Below are 16,500 nucleotides of genomic sequence, written 5' to 3'. Positions count from 1 at the left end.
TTGCCGATCAGGCGTATTTTGTGCGCGGCGTTTATTTTATACTGAAAATGTACGATTCTACGCGGGAGTTTTTCAAAAAAGTGCTCGTCTCAAACCCGCCAATGCCACGGTTGATTACATCAAGGCCAAGCTTGGTTCAAACCGCCCACCATCGGTTGAAGAATGGGGTAACATTCGGTCGAGCATTCTCAACGAACGGCGGTTCAATGATAACAACGTGGATAGTATAGTTCTGGGATTGTGTCCGAATCTAGGCATCGGAAAATCTTACGTGGGTTACATGCAAGAAAAAGGCCTGGAGACTAATTTAGCAATTGTGGGTAAATTGCTGCGGCTTTACCGACTTACTGAGGACCCATTGACCGATCAGGATGAGGCCGATATCTGGAGGATGTACTCTGAGTTACGTGAGCAGAACTCGGTTCTAGATGCGAATACCTGCGAGCATGCCATAAATGCCCTCACTCTAACAAAACACTGGAAACACTCATTGGAGCTGTTGGAAATGATCAAGATTATAGGAACACCGGATAGCTCGTCGTATAACTGTATTGCCACAAAAGCGTTCCTCTCGGGGGAAGACGCGATTGGTTGGGCCATGCTGAAGGAAATGTGCGACAACAAAAGGCTGCCGAACGATGAAACGTTTTTGTCCTGGTTAGAGTACAGCCGTAGAGATGGCCAACCATTTGCCAAAAACGTCGAGAAAATGTTACAGTTTACGAATGACAATTCCGTTTTCCTATCCAAACACTTAGGAAACGTACTAAAGTCACTTCCAAAGGAGTCGGGTGTTATCGCACAAGAAACGAGAGTCACTGATAACGGCAAATGTTCCAATTGTAAGGGTAGTCTCGCCAGCATCGTGGTCACCGAAGAATCATTTCAAAAGCTAAAGGAAAAATTTCTCGAGGCCATATTTGTAAACAAGGAGATATTCAACCGTACCACACCGGATGAACTGCGACGGTTCCAAAATTTCCTCAAAAAGACTACTCCGTATGATGTGGTCATCGATGGTCTGAATGTGGCATTTTCTTCGGGCAATCAGAAAAGTCCTACGGTTTATGCGCAACAGGTTGCAGCTGTAGTTCGACACTACGTTCGACAGAAGAAACGAGTTTTGGTAATAGGCAGGCAACATATGGACAAATGGCGTTCCAAAGAAATGAAATACATTCGTGAGAATAGTTTCCTCTTTCTCACCGAGGATCTGTGAGTATTTACCGAAGAAATTATAGAATATGGGTAGAACAAAATCTTACAACTTTCTTTTTCTTTTACCTACCCTCCGAAGGTCTCAAGATGATCCGTTCCTGCTGTATGCGGCTTTGGAAAGTGGCCCTCAAACCGATTTCTTTTCGAGAGATTTGATGAGGAAACATTCGTTTATGTTGGGTGATACCGTAAGCGGCATATTTAAGCGTTGGCAGCAAGAACATCAGTACTCTTTGCTCTCAATCCTGCCAGATGGAAGGGTAATGATAAAGGCACCGTTTAAATACGAACTATACGCACACAAGAGCATCGATAATCGTTGGCACGTGCCTTTGGTTGAATGCGGATATCGTATACCGAGAGTTGAGAAGCAATCAGAGTGGCTTTGCTTGAGTATAGCTCAAGCTGAATAAATCGGGATATAGTTGAAACTAAAAGTTAGTGCAAAGTTTGAAGCTGTGCTTAAATAAAAATAATAATAAAAGACTGGGAAGCCAAAATTCAAATTTGTTTTTGAATTCAAACTGTCTAAGTTCCCAGCTGATACATGCCATTTTTGACATTTTGTTTTTTTCGGAAGTAAACAATAACAAACCTAATCAACGAACCGGCATCGACAAATTGTGCGTTCAATCATGGAAACAGTACAAACATTGCCTCGCGGAAGATTGAAAAAACTTTTGTCGAAACAAAGTGACAAAAACGGGAATATTCGTACGAGTGAAACCAACACCGACAGGAATGAAAACAGCGTAAAGAAAAACGAATGTGATACACCACCTTTCGAAGATAAAATCGTCCAGAAAGACATGGCATCGTCAGCAGCAGAGTCAAACCCGGAACTCGGATTTAGTAGCGATTCTGATGCCAGCAGTGTTAACGAGCACCTTGTCGATCCAGAAACGCTAAACCTAGATGAGACGTTTTTCTCGTCAACGTACCAAAGTCAGCCCACTGCCTTAGAATGCTCTGTACCCTGCACAGAAGATTACGACTGCAAATCGTCAACCGGCGATGCAACCGATGCCGAAGAGGGTGGAAAAATGTATGAAATATTTTCACAGCTAACAGATTTCGAAAAGCAAGTAAATGAAGCGAACGCTTGTTATCAGGTTTGGGAAAGAAGGAGGGAGGAGTGGCGCGAGCATAGCATATCACCGATGGACACGATCAACGTCCAATCGATGCTGACTCAAGTAGAGGATTGTATGAATACCGCAACGGAAGAAGATCCCGAATGGCATAGCTGTGAGATACCGAACGATACGTCCGTCGATACCAAAGACATAGAAATAGTCGTATCAAATACATCACACAAACCTGGTCGCATAATAGATGTTGCGCAAAGTCTCAGGCGAATTGAGCTAGAAAAGCGAAAACAACAATTCTTGGAGGTTCATAAAGTTCACCTACTGCTGCTCCTGGCCCATGGCATGCAGGTAAGCAGATTGGTAAACGTAAGCATCGTGGATAATTCATCAGAACTTTATGACTTGATATCGGACAGCAAGCTTTCGGTTCGTGAAAAAGATAGTCTCCATTTAGTAAAATCAATTGTAGATCACTATAGGAAAAACGTGATGTTAGCCACGACAAGAAATGGCACCGACCGGACAAGAAATCGGAGGACCGTAAAAATCAAGAAAGCAATTCACAAGCAAATTGTCGCTCGAGAGGCATCCTGCAGACGGATGTATAATTTAATTCTACTCACCGTTTTGCGATTTTGTGGCATTCGCTCGAGACTCGTTATGCATCTGGATGTTGTACCAAGCTGTCCTCCAGTAGCGAAGCCACCTGCAAAAGTTAAAATTAGTCAAACCAATCGACCATTGGTCACCGAACGTTACCACAACGTGCCATTAACCACGACGGAAATATTGAAGCGCAAACCAGAAATTCAGGAAATGTTCCAGTTAACACAACTCGACGGGGCGGATGACGATCTGGTGGACGGTGAACTAGCGCCTAAAAAACTGCGCATTGAGGGTTTAACGAATAAACCACGTTTGTGGAAATTAAAACCACCGGACCCATGGCCGGTAAAGCAACCGCGAGACAAACCACTGAATCAAATTGGACAGCCAGTTTCAAGTCTATCGCAAAGTGATCAGCAGGGTGTAAAATTAGTTTCATCGAAGTTTTTTCGTAAAAAGCCATCGCTGAAGCAACGTTCAACGAAAGGGAAATTGGCCTTCAAAACAGAAACAAATGATCAGAAAAATGCTACCAGCATTAAGCCGAACTTGGGTCGACTGATAAATCACAAGGTGGCCACGGTTTCTAGCGATTGCGCAAAGAAAAGGCCCCGGATACCAAAGCTTGACTTGTGGATAGAATGTTTTTTGGAAGCAGAACAGCGTTGGACGGTTGTGGAAGCCTCGTTAGGAGAAGTCGATTGTATGGAGCAGGTAATGGATCTCATTCAGGATCCACCGGTGTACGTGTTTGCCTTTGAGGCTGTTGATGACGTTGTAGTCGATGTGTCCGAACGCTACCGGTGGCGCAATGAGGCCCTGGCCTTAAGGCAAAGGGTAGACAAGAAATGGTTGAAGAAAGCTCTTCACCGATATAGGCCACCGATGGGGGATGAAGCGTTCCTGCTGGAGCAGCTTGAATATCGACAGCTTAAATTTCGGGCGCCAATGCCAACCACAATCGGGCAGTAAGTAGCATGATGTGTATCAGTGTCCAAAAAAATATTCATGTCAATCCTTTTTTTTTTCTAGGTTTAAAAATCATCCATCCTACTGCTTACCGAGAGATTTACAAAAGTTCCAAGGCATATACCCACCAGATGCACCTCCGTTGGGCTACATCAATGGGGAACCGGTCTATGCCAGGGAATGCGTGCATACGTTGCATTCGCGCGAGGTTTGGTTACGACACGCGAAGGTCATCCGGATGCACGAACTTCCGTACAAAATTGTCAAGTCGAAGCTGCGCCGCGAGCAGACGAACCTCGAACTGTTCGGGTACTGGCAGACGGAAGATTACATCCCGCCCGAACCGGTCGATGGGATTGTTCCACGGAATGCCTATGGGAATATAGAAATTTTCAAAGACTGTATGCTTCCTAAGGGCACCGTCCATTTAAAGCGTAAGTTTTGTGTACTAAACTGAACTAAGACTTTTTACTCATATCTTTTGCGTTGATTTTAGAGTTCGGATTATCTCACATATGTCGAAAACTTGGGATAGACTACGCCGTGGCCGTAGTTGGATTTGGAGTGCACGCAGGAGGGAACCATCCGGTGTTTGATGGTATTGTGATTTGCGCCGAGCACCGAGACCGTTTGCTAGCAGCTTGGGAAATACATCAGGACGAATCGGCACAGAAAAAGCTGGAAAAGAAACGACAGATAGTACTTAACAATTGGGTGAAACTGGTGAAAGGTTTGCTTGTACGGAGAAAGCTCAAGAATAAGTACAATTTCGATGGAATGTGAGACGGAGGGGGGACATCTGGTCGTAATAAATTAACTCGCAGAGCTTACTGTCGACGTACGCGTTCAGATAACAAATTCCCAAGTACACGTGCTTTGCCCATGTATTGGCTCAGTTTTTTAAATGTTTCGAATGAATCTATTTTCCGACCTAAGAATAAGCCATAAATATCCACTGCATGGTATCTTGACAGTGTGTTTCTGCAGCTATTCTTGACGGTTGTAGAAAAATAAATAACTAGACTGGACTGGGTTACTGCAACAGAACGCGACTTTGAGGCAGTCAGTGTTCGAAGGCATTCCGGAGGAAGAGTAACGTGTCATCGGAGACATCAGGCACGATGACGTCGGTAAAGTTAACCGTAGCGGAAGTCAGCGAGTCCATGCAGCGCTTTGGACTGGTCGATTATGTGGTGTTTGTGGCTAGCTTGCTGATATGCGTTGTGATTGGGGTATATTTCGGATGGAAGGATTGGAGGGTACAGCAGCAACGAAAACATAATGTACGCCGCGGCTCGGAAGCACTGAATTATCTTGTCGGAGGCCGAAAGATGAAAATTTTTCCCGTGGCGATGTCTCTGATCGCTAGTTTTATATCGGGGATCGCGGTGATGGGCTCATCCACGGAGACGTACCTGCATGGAACACAGTTTTGTTATATCTTCACCGGGATCTTGTTGATGGCCGTTAGCATGAATTATATTTTTCTGCCAGTTTACCAGGGATTGGATATCACTTCCGCATACGCGTATCTTCAAATGCGCTTTGATCGACGAATAAGGTTGCTTGGATCGGGATTGTTTGTTTTAGCTACGGTAAGCTTAATTTCTCTTCTAAAGAACTTGAAGGCACAAATTCATTTTTCCTAATTGTTCTCTTCTGTCTCGACAGCTTCTACATCTACCAATAGTTATCTACGTACCAGCTTTGGCGTTCAACCAAGTGTCGGGTATTAATGTACACGTCGTATCAACGAGCGTATGCTTGGTTTGCATATTTTACACGCTAGTGGTGCGTAATTTTCACTTGTCCTTTATTTGATCCATAGCCATATGCTAATGGCCATTTTATGTATCCTAGGGTGGCATAAAAGCGGTAGTGTGGACGGATGTCATTCAAATGTTCATCATGATTGGGGCATTGATCTTGATCGTCATCAAGGGGACTGCAGACATCGGTGGACTGTCGGTGCTGATCGAGAGGAACATGGCGAGTGGAAGAATAGAACCTCCGAAGTAAGGATCCTCTCCTCTTATTTGGGAATTAAATTCTAATTTTTTACTTCTGCGCAATCAGTTTCAGTTTCGATCCCACCGAAAGGCACACCATCTGGGCAATCTTTATCGGAGGTGGCAGTTTTTGGATGGGCAAAAATGCCATCCATCAGATGATGATCCAACGCTATCTGGCGCTGCCCTCTTTCCGGGACGCACAGAAGGCTCTGGTTTGTTTCACCGTTGGAATCATTCTTCTGTTAATGACGTGCTTCTACAACGGTCTACTTATTTACGCTACCTTCCACGACTGTGATCCTTTAACGACGGGTTTGGCCAAGGCAAAAGATCAACTGCTGCCCGTGCTGCTGATGAAGGTACTCGCGGACATTCCCGGGCTAGCGGGTTTATTTATCTCCGGCATATTTAGTGCGTCCCTTAGCTCGCTATCCACAGGCCTGAATTCGCTTTCGGCGATCGTGTTGGAGGACTTTGTGAAACCCTTCACCCGTCGGCCGCTCAGTGAAAGAGCAACGCGTTACATCATGCGTAGCACCGTGTTTGTCTTTGGTATTGTTGCCGTCGTTCTAGTGCTGGTGGTGGAACAGCTGGGAACGGTGTTACAACTCGCGATGAGTTTGGTGCCGATCTCGCTGGGACCCTTATTGGGGTTATTCTTGATGGGGATGCTCTTACCGTGGGTTGATGCCAGTGTAAGTGACATGGACGTGTTTAGATTACCCAATTTTTTTTGTCAACTTTTGTTTTAAAAATGTATGTTTTCTTTGCAGAGTGCCTTCGGCGGAGCCATCAGTGGACTGATGACAATGTCGTACATCGTGATCCGGGCTCAAATTGCGGTGGCTGCGAAGGAAATGCCCATCCTTGGAAAACCTGTCTCGGTTGAGGGCTGTGATTATACATTTGATCTTCCGGTAGGGTTTAACACAACGTCAATACCACCACTAGGTTCCTCAGAGAAATCGTTGCATCATGTGTCCTATCTGTACTACACGTTCATCGGTGCCGTTACCACCGTTGTCGTCGGTTCACTAACTGCTGCCATATTTCGACGCCAGCAGCCAGACAAATTGGATCCCTTGCTTCTGGCTCCTTTTGTTAGAAAGTTGTATCATTCGGAAAGAATTCCGTCATCCGGTGGTATGGTACACAATTTTAATAAAGAAGATACACAATTGTAAACGTTGTGTTTTTTACTAGAGGTATCTACCGAATCTGTAGGCTTATCCAGTGCAGTGATTCGATGACATGTTGGATGATGTAAAGTGGAGAGGGTGGCTTATCGCATTCACACCCGGGCGGTGTGTATTACTTCCGCCTTCTGGGGCATTAAGCTGGCGCGGTATTTAGTTGACACAGCGGCATTATTTATGCACCTTCTCATGCGCTTATCACACCTCCCGTCTTTGCCTGCGTACAATGTTGGGTCAAAGAAGGCAAGCTGATGGTGCGTCCGGGGCACTCTGGTTGTAAGGTCTTCGCCAGTTGCCCTTTAGATGGCGTGGTTTGTAGTAGTCAGTGCTTTGGTTAAGTTCAGTGCAGTCGTTTGATATTTCGTTGAATCATCTCAGGGGCTTCAAAATTAATCAAATATAGTTTTTCCTTTCTATATTTGCTACTGGTACTTAGTTTTATAACGGAAACTTTATGAGTACATAATGTTTTTAATTTCACCATAAAGTAACTGGAAATTTGTGCTGAATGTTATCTCCCTCCTTTTTTAGCCCGTCTGGTAAGGGTGTGCAATTCCTTGTGTTTTAAGCTTCCGTGCATGGAGGCGCCCGGTTAGGACAAACAATAATGGCGTGGCGTGTTTTCAGATACAAACAAGTCATAAATCCTTTCGGTAGCGTGGCCAGTTGTCGCGGATCGGTTCGCACGTTTTCCCGCGCAACTACGTCACGCTGACGTGATCGTGAGTGATAACATGCTTTATCATTATTTGCCGACGACTGGAAAAATCTGACCGTCCGTTATCGGGAGTAATTTACTGGTGGGTTGAATGAATGCTGAATCTAGTATAAGAGCACTTGAACAACTTGTGTCTGTTTCGAATGGCCGTCGTTAGGTAGCGCATGCTGGAGTTAGCAGGAGTGTGCCATTGTGATCTGCGATCGTTTGTCAAGGTGTCGACAATTACCAAATCTGGATTAAATCGCGGTCTACAAACGCAACGATGGCAGAATCGACCATCTCGGAGAGTACAACGTTTGGCTCAACGGTGTACGAAGAGAGTGTCGATCGATCGACTTCCACCGACAGCTCCATCCTGCATGGACCGAGTGTTGAGGAAATCAGCCGATCGCTGCAGCGATTCAACTGGCCTGACTATGTGGTGTTTGTACTGATGTTGATCAGTTGCATGGTGATCGGAGTGTTCTTCGGTGTGAAGGACCACCAGAAACACAAACGGCAGAAGCATGCCCGGCGAGGTTCGGAAGCGCTCGACTATTTGGTTGGTGGTAGAAAGATGCAAATTATTCCGGTGTCAGTGTCACTGGTCGCGAGCTGGATATCCGGGATCTCGTTGCTCGGCACATCTACGGAAATCTATGTTTACGGTGTGCAGTATTGCTACATAATCAGTGCGGTTGTGCTCATGGGTCTATCGATGAACTTCATCTTCCTACCGGTGTTTCATGATCTTCAAATAACTTCTGCCTATGAGGTTGGTGTTGTTCTCGATTGGCAATTTGTTCAATTTGTCAATTCGGTATTAAAATATTGAGTCAATACTTTTCCTTTTTCAGTATCTACAAATGAGATTTGATAAACGAATGCGACTCGTTGGATCTATACTCTTTACGCTAGCAAGTGTAAGTTAACTGTTGGAATTCCGTTAAGTGTAAAGTCAAATGAATAATTAATGTGTTTACTTCTACATCAGATCTTATGGTTACCCATTGTAATCTACGTCCCAGCACTTGCCTTCAATCAAGGTTGGTTGGAATTAGATTTGTCGTCATCTTATAGCTAATGAATTTTTGAATTTTCTGATTTTCCCAACAGTCTCAGGTGTTAATATACATGTGATAACGCCGATCGTTTGCTTGGTGTGCATATTTTACACCAGTCTGGTAAGTTTGAAAAGGACATCTTGATGAGATATCAGTACGTAACCTAATGTCCATTTGTAGGGTGGACTAAAAGCTGTCGTCTGGACCGACGTCATCCAAACGGCGGTTATGGTCGGTGCAATGATCATAGTGATCATCAAGGGTACGGCGGATGTAGGAGGGCTTAGTGTGGTGATTGAACGAAATTCCGCAGGAGGGCGATTCGAGCCCCCAGAGTACGTAAGCAAATAATACTTTGGAAAAGCTCCTTATTTATTAAATGTCGTTTTCTTTTTATATAGTTTTAATTTAGATCCAACTGCACGGAACACATTTTGGACGTTGCTCATCGGTGGTACTTTCTTTTGGACTTCAACAAACTCTATCAACCAAAACATGATGCAACGATACCTGTCGTTGCCTTCTTTGGCATCGGCTCGAAAGGCTCTGGTACTGTTCCTCATTGGAACGGTAACTGTGCTAGCCATGTGCTGCTACAACGGGCTGCTCATCTTCGCCATGTACCACGATTGCGATCCACTGACGACTGGCTTGGCGAAGGCGAAAGATCAACTAGTTCCGTTGCTAGTGATGGAGGTTCTGGGAGAGTATCCAGGTCTGGCCGGATTGTTCGTCGCGGGCATATTCAGTGCAGCGCTTAGTTCCCTGTCGACGGCTCTGAACTCGCTGTCCGCTATCGTTTTGGAGGACTTCTGCAAACCATTCGTGTCGAAACCTCTAACGGAGACGCAAACACGATACATTATGCGCTTCACCGTGCTGGCTTTCGGGGCGCTCGCAGTTGTAATGGTGGTTCTGGTGGAGAAAATGGGTGCTGTATTGCAACTGTCGATGAGTCTGGGTCCGGTGACGATCGGACCTCTATTTGGTTTGTTCCTGATGGGTTTCTTCTTCCCCAGGATCAATGGAACAGTAAGTGTTTCGCTAGATAAAGTGTTATGGCTGAACCATGAAATGAATGAAATTACTAACTTTTTATTTCGTCCTACAGAGTGCTATTACGGGGACTGTGGCTGGCTTGGCTCTGATGTCGTATATTGTCATCCGATCGCAGATCTCGATCGCTCTGAAGGAGATCGTTTTTGCAGAAAAACCAGTAACCGTAGAAGGCTGTCATTACGAGTTTACGCCTAAAAATGAAACACTCTTCGAGTCCGATTACACTCCAGGTGAAAAGTCACTACATCATGTCTCCTTCCTGTATTACACCATGATCGGTTCAGTCGTACCAACTTTGGTGGGGTATCTCTCCTCTTTTATTCTACCTCGCTCGAAAACGGACGACATCGATCCGCTACTACTGGCCCCGTTCCTGAGGCGATTCTATCCATCGTCAAACAGCAAGTCTCACCACATGACAGAGGTACTGCACGAGTTCGAAACGAAGGACATTCAATTGTAGGTCCAACACGGATCGTATCATCATCGCAGCCCATAACTATTACTGTACATTATTGTTCACTGTATCGAAGAACAAGTCGAAGGAATGCATGGGAGAAATGAACAAACAAATGTAGTTCAATGAAGCAATAAAACTATTCTAGACCAAATCAAAAGCTTGTCTAATCACATGGGTTCAAATAAGGTATTATTTCTTCTGGTTTGTTTTAACAACGCTCATTAGGGTCAGCTGTTCGAGACAAACAACAAACACTACATTACGAGATAAAAATGATGCGAAAAAAACGAACAAACATATGTTCAGCATCAACAACCGCTCGTACGTTAAAGCCAAGTGCTAAAGAGTTGTGACCCCGAAACCCTTACACATAAATTTTACTGTGGATTTGGTTGTCCGCTGCACCACGAGTGCACTGTTTGCTCATGATTTACGATAGGCGAGTCGCCTAGTTTCTATGTACCTAACGAACAATAGTTTAAGCTGTCGGGAAATGTTTGGGCTGATTAGATTAAGGTTTTTTTGTTCGGGCATTTGGGAATAGATTGATGAACAATCCGTCCTAAAGTAGTGAAATGAAAATTGTTTGATTGTTTGAAAAAAGAGAATTAAAAATAAACTCTTATTTACGAGGCCAGGAACTATCTTGACACTTGGCTAAGAAGATCATCATAATTTATTCTTATCAACGTTGATAAGCAGCGATTTCCAAGAGGTGGAAGATACAATGGCGGCTTCAAAGAAATCTTTCTGAAATGCAATCTTCAGTTGGGTTGATCACTTCTAGCCGACACCACCACGATGTCGAGTGATTGGTTGGTGGATACAAGTGAAGATGATTACTCGAGTGACGATACAGATCTTCACAATGCGGAAAACTATTCCGAACAGACGATCGATTCGATCCAGCGGTCGTTGCAGCGCTTCGACTGGCCGGATTATGTGGTGTTTGTAGTGATGCTGATGATCTGCATCGTGATCGGAATCTTCTTCGGATATAAAGACCACCGGAAGCACAAAAGCAAGCAGGCGCGCAGGGATTCGGAGGCACTGGATTACCTGGTCGGCGGCAGGAAGATGCAGATCTTTCCCGTGTCCGTGTCATTGGTAGCGAGTTGGATCTCCGGGATCTCGCTCCTAGGAACTTCTACCGAGATCTACGTATATGGGACGCAGTACTGCTACATTGTAGTAGCGGTACTATTGATGGGCTTTGTGCTACATTACATATTTCTTCCAGTTTTCCACGATTTGCAGATTACGTCGGCCTATGAGGTAAGAGTTGCGAAACGAGTCTTAAGATATAACTCTTGAAGTCACATTCTCTTCTGAACAGTATCTACAGCGTAGATTCGATCATCGTATGAGGCTATTTGGATCAATTCTTTACACTGTTGCTTGTGTAAGTCGTAGGTTTTGGAAAATATTACGTTAGAACTGTGACAGAACATAAAATTTTCTTTTTAAAGCTACTGTGGATGCCAATTGTTATCTATGTACCAGCTTTAGCATTCAATCAAGGTTCGTATGAAGCGTACAAACAAATAAGATTTGATTATATTTTAATGTATTTACCATTAGTGACCGGACTCAGCATTCATATAGTAACACCGATCGTATGCATCGTCTGCGTATTTTACACCAGTATAGTAAGTAGTGATGTGGAAACCAAACTGACGCTTCACTGTTCATAGGAAGCTTAGTGTACGCCACTTGTGGACCTGATCATTATTTTAGGGTGGACTTAAGGCAGTTGTTTGGACGGACGTCATTCAATCAGGTGTTACCTTGCTCGCCCTACTGGCTGTTTTGGTCAAAGGAACGTTTGATGTTGGAGGACCGAGAGAAGTTCTCGAGCGAAACATTGCAGGCGATCGTCTCGAGGCACCGAACTTCGACCCCGACCCAACACTGCGTCACTCGTTCTGGATTATATTGGTCGGTGCCCCGATATGGTTTTGCTACGGTGTATCCTGTAGCCAGGACATGATCCAACGTTTCCTGGCTCTCCCAACGCTTCGGGATGCTCGTAAGGCCCTGAAAGGTTTCATCGTCGGTTGGATTATCGTAAACGTATTATTTTTCCTCATTGGAATGCTGGTGTACGCCACGTACTACCGGTGCGATCCTCTCACGACCCAATTGGCAAAAGCCAAGGATCAACTGTTGCCTCTGTTTGTAATGGAAACCTTCGCCGATTATCCCGGTATGACGGGAGTTTTCGTGGCTGGAATCTTCAGTGCTGCCCTCAGTTCGCTTTCGTCCGCGTTGAACGCCCTGTCGGCCATCACACTCGAGGATTTCTGCAAGCCGTACTGCAAGAAGCCATTGACTGAGAAACAGATCCATTACATCATGCGAGGATCAGTGCTGGTGTACGGTGCTCTATCGGTGGTACTGTCCATAGCGGTCGAACATATGGGCACGGTGATGCAGCTTACGATGACTCTGAGTTCAGCGTCCGGGGCTCCTCTGTTTGGACTGTTCGTAATGGGTGTTCTAATGCCGTGGGTAAACGGAACAGTAAGTTTTTTGGAGTTATCCAACGTGAAATATCTGGGAATACTATTTGTTTTATTTTTCTGTTCTAGGGTGCTTTGTACGGCGGCTCGACAGGACTCCTCGTGATGCTGTACATGTGCTACAAGGCACAATATTCTATTGCTACAGGTAGTAGAACATTCGATACGAAACCAACGTCGGTGGAAGACTGCCCCTACGAATTCTCGTACAACAGCACTGTAGATATCCCGCTCGAGACAGATGAAACGATCGAGCAAGTAGAAAAAACGATCTATCACATGTCGTACATGTATTTCACCCTCTTCGGATCGGTGGTAACATGCCTAACTGGAACGGTGATAAGCTTGCTGACGAAGCTACGCACCGGAGGCGATCGACAGGAACCGATCGATCCGATGCTGTTGGCACCGTGCATTCGTAAAAAGCTGCCAAGTGGAATGCCAATGACATTCCTAGCGGTGCCAACCGATAGCAAACAGGCAGAAATGGTGGAAGCTACGATTAAGCACCAGCTTGTGGAGACTAATAACGAATAGTTTGCGTTACACTGTATTTAAATAGGCATGTGATGAAATAAGAATAACACAATGAACTCATCGTGTGACGTTATTGTTTATGAATTTTGTTTTTATGTCAAAGATAAGTTTGGGAACAGCTGTTGTTACTTTGATAAGGATGGTTTGTTTACTAAAAATGTGTTTTTCGGTGCAAACCTTTTTTTTGACGTACTGTGTCTGAAAAAAAAAACAATAAATATTGACATTCGTTTCTACAAGGACCCGCACACACCGATAGCGCGATCGTCGGGTGCTTGACATTCAGTTGTCATGACGGACCCGACGAACGTGCGCACGTCATGTGCGCACCCGGTAATAATTGGTACCTTGAAAGGTCATTCTTATCTCGCGTTAGAATTTTACTAAGCCGGAACTGACTGTTCAGCAAACAGGATCTTCAGTCGAGTGTAGCCTTCCGAAACGGTGTCACGCTCTTGGTGGACAACATGGGGAGCACAAGTGAAGACGAGTATACGATCGAGCCGAGAGATCGAGAGATAAGTGGCAAACATCCTGGAAAGACGATCGAGTTGATCAACCGATCGTTGCAGCGCTTCGACTGGCCAGACTATGTATCGTTTGTGATGATGCTGTTTGTCTGCATTATTGTAGGGATCTTCTTTGGCTACAAGGATCATCAGAAGAACAAACATAAGAAACTGCAGCAGAGTGAGAGAGATTCGCAAGTGCTAGACTATTTGGTCGGTGGTCGGAAGATGCAGGTGTTTCCGGTGACTATGTCTCTAGTTGCGGGTGGTTTCTCCGCAGTCACTCTGCTAGGAACAACTACCGAGATCTACGTTTACGGTACGCAGTATTGCTATATCGGGATCGCGATGATCATAATGGCGTTCGTTATGCACCATGTGTTTTTGCCAGTTTTTCACGAGTTGCAGGTCACATCGGTCTACGAGGTAAGTTTTCTTGTTGTTCAATGTTGTTTTATTAACATTTTTATATTTGGAATTTTCTTTTAGTATCTACAACTACGCTTCGATCGCCGTATGAGACTCTTTGGGTCTATTCTTTCTACCTTTGGAGATGTAAGCTAGTCATCTGGTATTGTTTTCGGCACCCTATCTATCGATGTTATAACATATGATCATCCATTTCGCAGATTCTTTGGATGCCTATTTGTATATACGCTCCATCTTTGGCATTCAATCAGGGTTCGAACAATTCTAAGTTATTGAACTTCTATCTTGTTATTTACATATGTTTATACTTTGTGTCTCTTTATCAGTTACTGGAATAAGCTTATACATCATAAGTCCAATTGTTATCATGATTTGTGTGTTCTACACCAGTCTGGTAAGACATATTTTAGGCATTAGAGTACAGTGAATGCATGTTGTGACATTATCGTTGGTTCCAGGGTGGTCTTAAGGCGGTCATTTGGACGGATGTGATTCAAACGGGAGTAGCCTTGGCAGCTCTGTTGGCAGTTTTGATCAAAGGAACGTACGACGTCGGTGGACCGCGAATAGTGATCGAGCGGAACATTGCAGGCGGGCGACTCGAAGCACCAAGCTTCGACCCAGACCCAACACTACGCCACACTATGTGGACGATATTGATTGGTGCACCGCTGTTCTACCTTAACTTTATTTCCACTGTTCAAGACAGTATCCAGCGGTTTCTATCCCTTCCAACGCTTCGAGATGCGCGAAAAGCTATTCATGGCTATGTCGCCGGTTGGTTCGTGGTGAACGGGATGCTGTTCCTTATCGGGATGGTTATCTACGCTACGTACTATCGGTGCGATCCACTCACAACACAGTTGGCCAAATCGAAGGATCAACTACTGCCTCTGTTTGTGATGGAAACCTTCGCCGATCAACCCGGTCTGACGGGAATTTTCATAGCAGGAATCTTCAGTGCAGCCCTCAGCTCACTTTCGTCCGCATTGAACGCTCTGTCTGCGATCACCCTTGAGGATTTCTGCAAGCCGTTCCGCAAGACACCGCTGACGAAAACACAGGTTAACTACATAATGCGAGGTGTGGTATTGGCACATGGTGTCCTATCGGTGCTTCTTTCGTTGACGGTGGAACATATGGGCACCGTGATGCAGCTTGCAATGACTATGGCCTCCGCTACCGGAGCGCCACTCTTTGGTGTATTCGTGATGGGCATACTTATGCCGTGGGTTGATGGAACGGTCAGTTGAGGAAGATAACATTTCTTAGGGTTTTCTGTTTTACAACTAAATACTAATTTCATCTTTTTACAGGGTGCCCTGTATGGAGGCATTATGGGGATAGTGGTCATGTTTTACACATGCTACATGGCACAGTATGGTATCGCATCTGGTAGCATGAAGTTTGAAACCAAACCAACTTCGGTGGACGATTGCCCATACGAGTTTGCCTACAACACCACTGCAGGCAACATGGAAGAAACTTTAGAACATGTGGGAAAATCGTTCTACCACATGTCCTATTTGTATTTTACCCTGTTCGGAACTGTTGTTACTTGTGTGGCTGGAACGTTGATTAGCTATTTTAACAAATTGCGCGAGGGACGTGATCGACAGGAACGAACTATCGATCCGAAGCTTTTGGCACCATGGATACGAGGTAGGCAGAAAGAAGAAACGGTGGTGGCTTTCCATTCAGTACCGACAGATTCAAAACGGGCAGATAATAACGAAAATGACACGCAGTAGAAACATTTTGTGCAGGTGTTGGAACAGTTCTCTTATGCAAGTGTTGGTAGATCCCAACGTTAAAATACTCAAATTTTTGGTTTGTATTAATTACGTGTAACAAGTACATCTTTCTTAACACGAGATTATGATTTCTTTAAGCAATAGCAATTTATTTTTCCAAAGTACACATTTGTAAATATTTACGCTAAAGTGTCGATTCGATCGATCCAAGCCGGTAACTAATGTCTCCGTCAACAAATAATCGTTAAATATATGTTTACGACGGTTTGCCGGTCATAAAACGGACTTTTACGACAACGGCAAACGACGACGATAAGTGTCCAAAAGCAAGTAGGCGGTAGTACTATAGTTGCCAACTGTTACCGGTTTAACAG

General features: G+C 44.6%; 5 protein-coding genes across 5 annotated transcripts; all 5 read left to right on the top strand.

The window, feature by feature from the left end:
- Nucleotides 1-162: 162 nt before the first annotated feature.
- LOC131284167 (DNA repair protein complementing XP-C cells homolog) lies at nt 163-4,709 on the top strand. The gene is given in 5 exon segments (XM_058313022.1): nt 163-167; nt 288-320; nt 2,072-3,883; nt 3,948-4,318; nt 4,381-4,709. Coding segments are annotated over 5 exon segments (2,508 nt in total). The 3' UTR covers nt 4,668-4,709.
- Nucleotides 4,710-5,005: 296 nt separating this feature from the next.
- Nucleotides 5,006-7,080, top strand: LOC131284166 (sodium-coupled monocarboxylate transporter 2-like). Its single transcript, XM_058313021.1, has 5 exons — nt 5,006-5,479; nt 5,556-5,675; nt 5,745-5,899; nt 5,961-6,591; nt 6,670-7,080. Exons 1-5 carry the CDS (start codon nt 5,006-5,008, stop codon nt 7,078-7,080), a joined length of 1,791 nt encoding a protein of 596 aa, XP_058169004.1.
- A 995-nt stretch (nt 7,081-8,075) lies between these two features.
- LOC131284165 (sodium-coupled monocarboxylate transporter 1-like) lies at nt 8,076-10,378 on the top strand. Its single transcript, XM_058313020.1, has 7 exons — nt 8,076-8,567; nt 8,650-8,715; nt 8,787-8,838; nt 8,909-8,976; nt 9,037-9,191; nt 9,258-9,888; nt 9,968-10,378. The coding sequence occupies exons 1-7, from the start codon at nt 8,076-8,078 to the stop codon at nt 10,376-10,378; spliced, it is 1,875 nt and encodes a 624-aa protein (XP_058169003.1).
- A 798-nt stretch (nt 10,379-11,176) lies between these two features.
- LOC131284164 (sodium-coupled monocarboxylate transporter 1-like) lies at nt 11,177-13,434 on the top strand. Its single transcript, XM_058313019.1, has 6 exons — nt 11,177-11,650; nt 11,712-11,777; nt 11,845-11,896; nt 11,957-12,024; nt 12,113-12,898; nt 12,967-13,434. Exons 1-6 carry the CDS (start codon nt 11,177-11,179, stop codon nt 13,432-13,434), a joined length of 1,914 nt encoding a protein of 637 aa, XP_058169002.1.
- A 467-nt stretch (nt 13,435-13,901) lies between these two features.
- On the top strand, nt 13,902-16,123 carry LOC131284163 (sodium-coupled monocarboxylate transporter 1-like). The gene is made up of 6 exons (XM_058313017.1): nt 13,902-14,369; nt 14,433-14,498; nt 14,573-14,624; nt 14,699-14,766; nt 14,831-15,616; nt 15,689-16,123. Exons 1-6 carry the CDS (start codon nt 13,902-13,904, stop codon nt 16,121-16,123), a joined length of 1,875 nt encoding a protein of 624 aa, XP_058169000.1.
- Nucleotides 16,124-16,500: the final 377 nt, after the last annotated feature.

Source organism: Anopheles ziemanni, chromosome 3 (genome assembly GCF_943734765.1).
Source record: "Anopheles ziemanni chromosome 3, idAnoZiCoDA_A2_x.2, whole genome shotgun sequence".
Classification (NCBI taxonomy): Eukaryota; Metazoa; Arthropoda; class Insecta; order Diptera; family Culicidae; genus Anopheles; species Anopheles ziemanni.
This window is presented reverse-complemented; position numbering and strand designations above follow the sequence as displayed.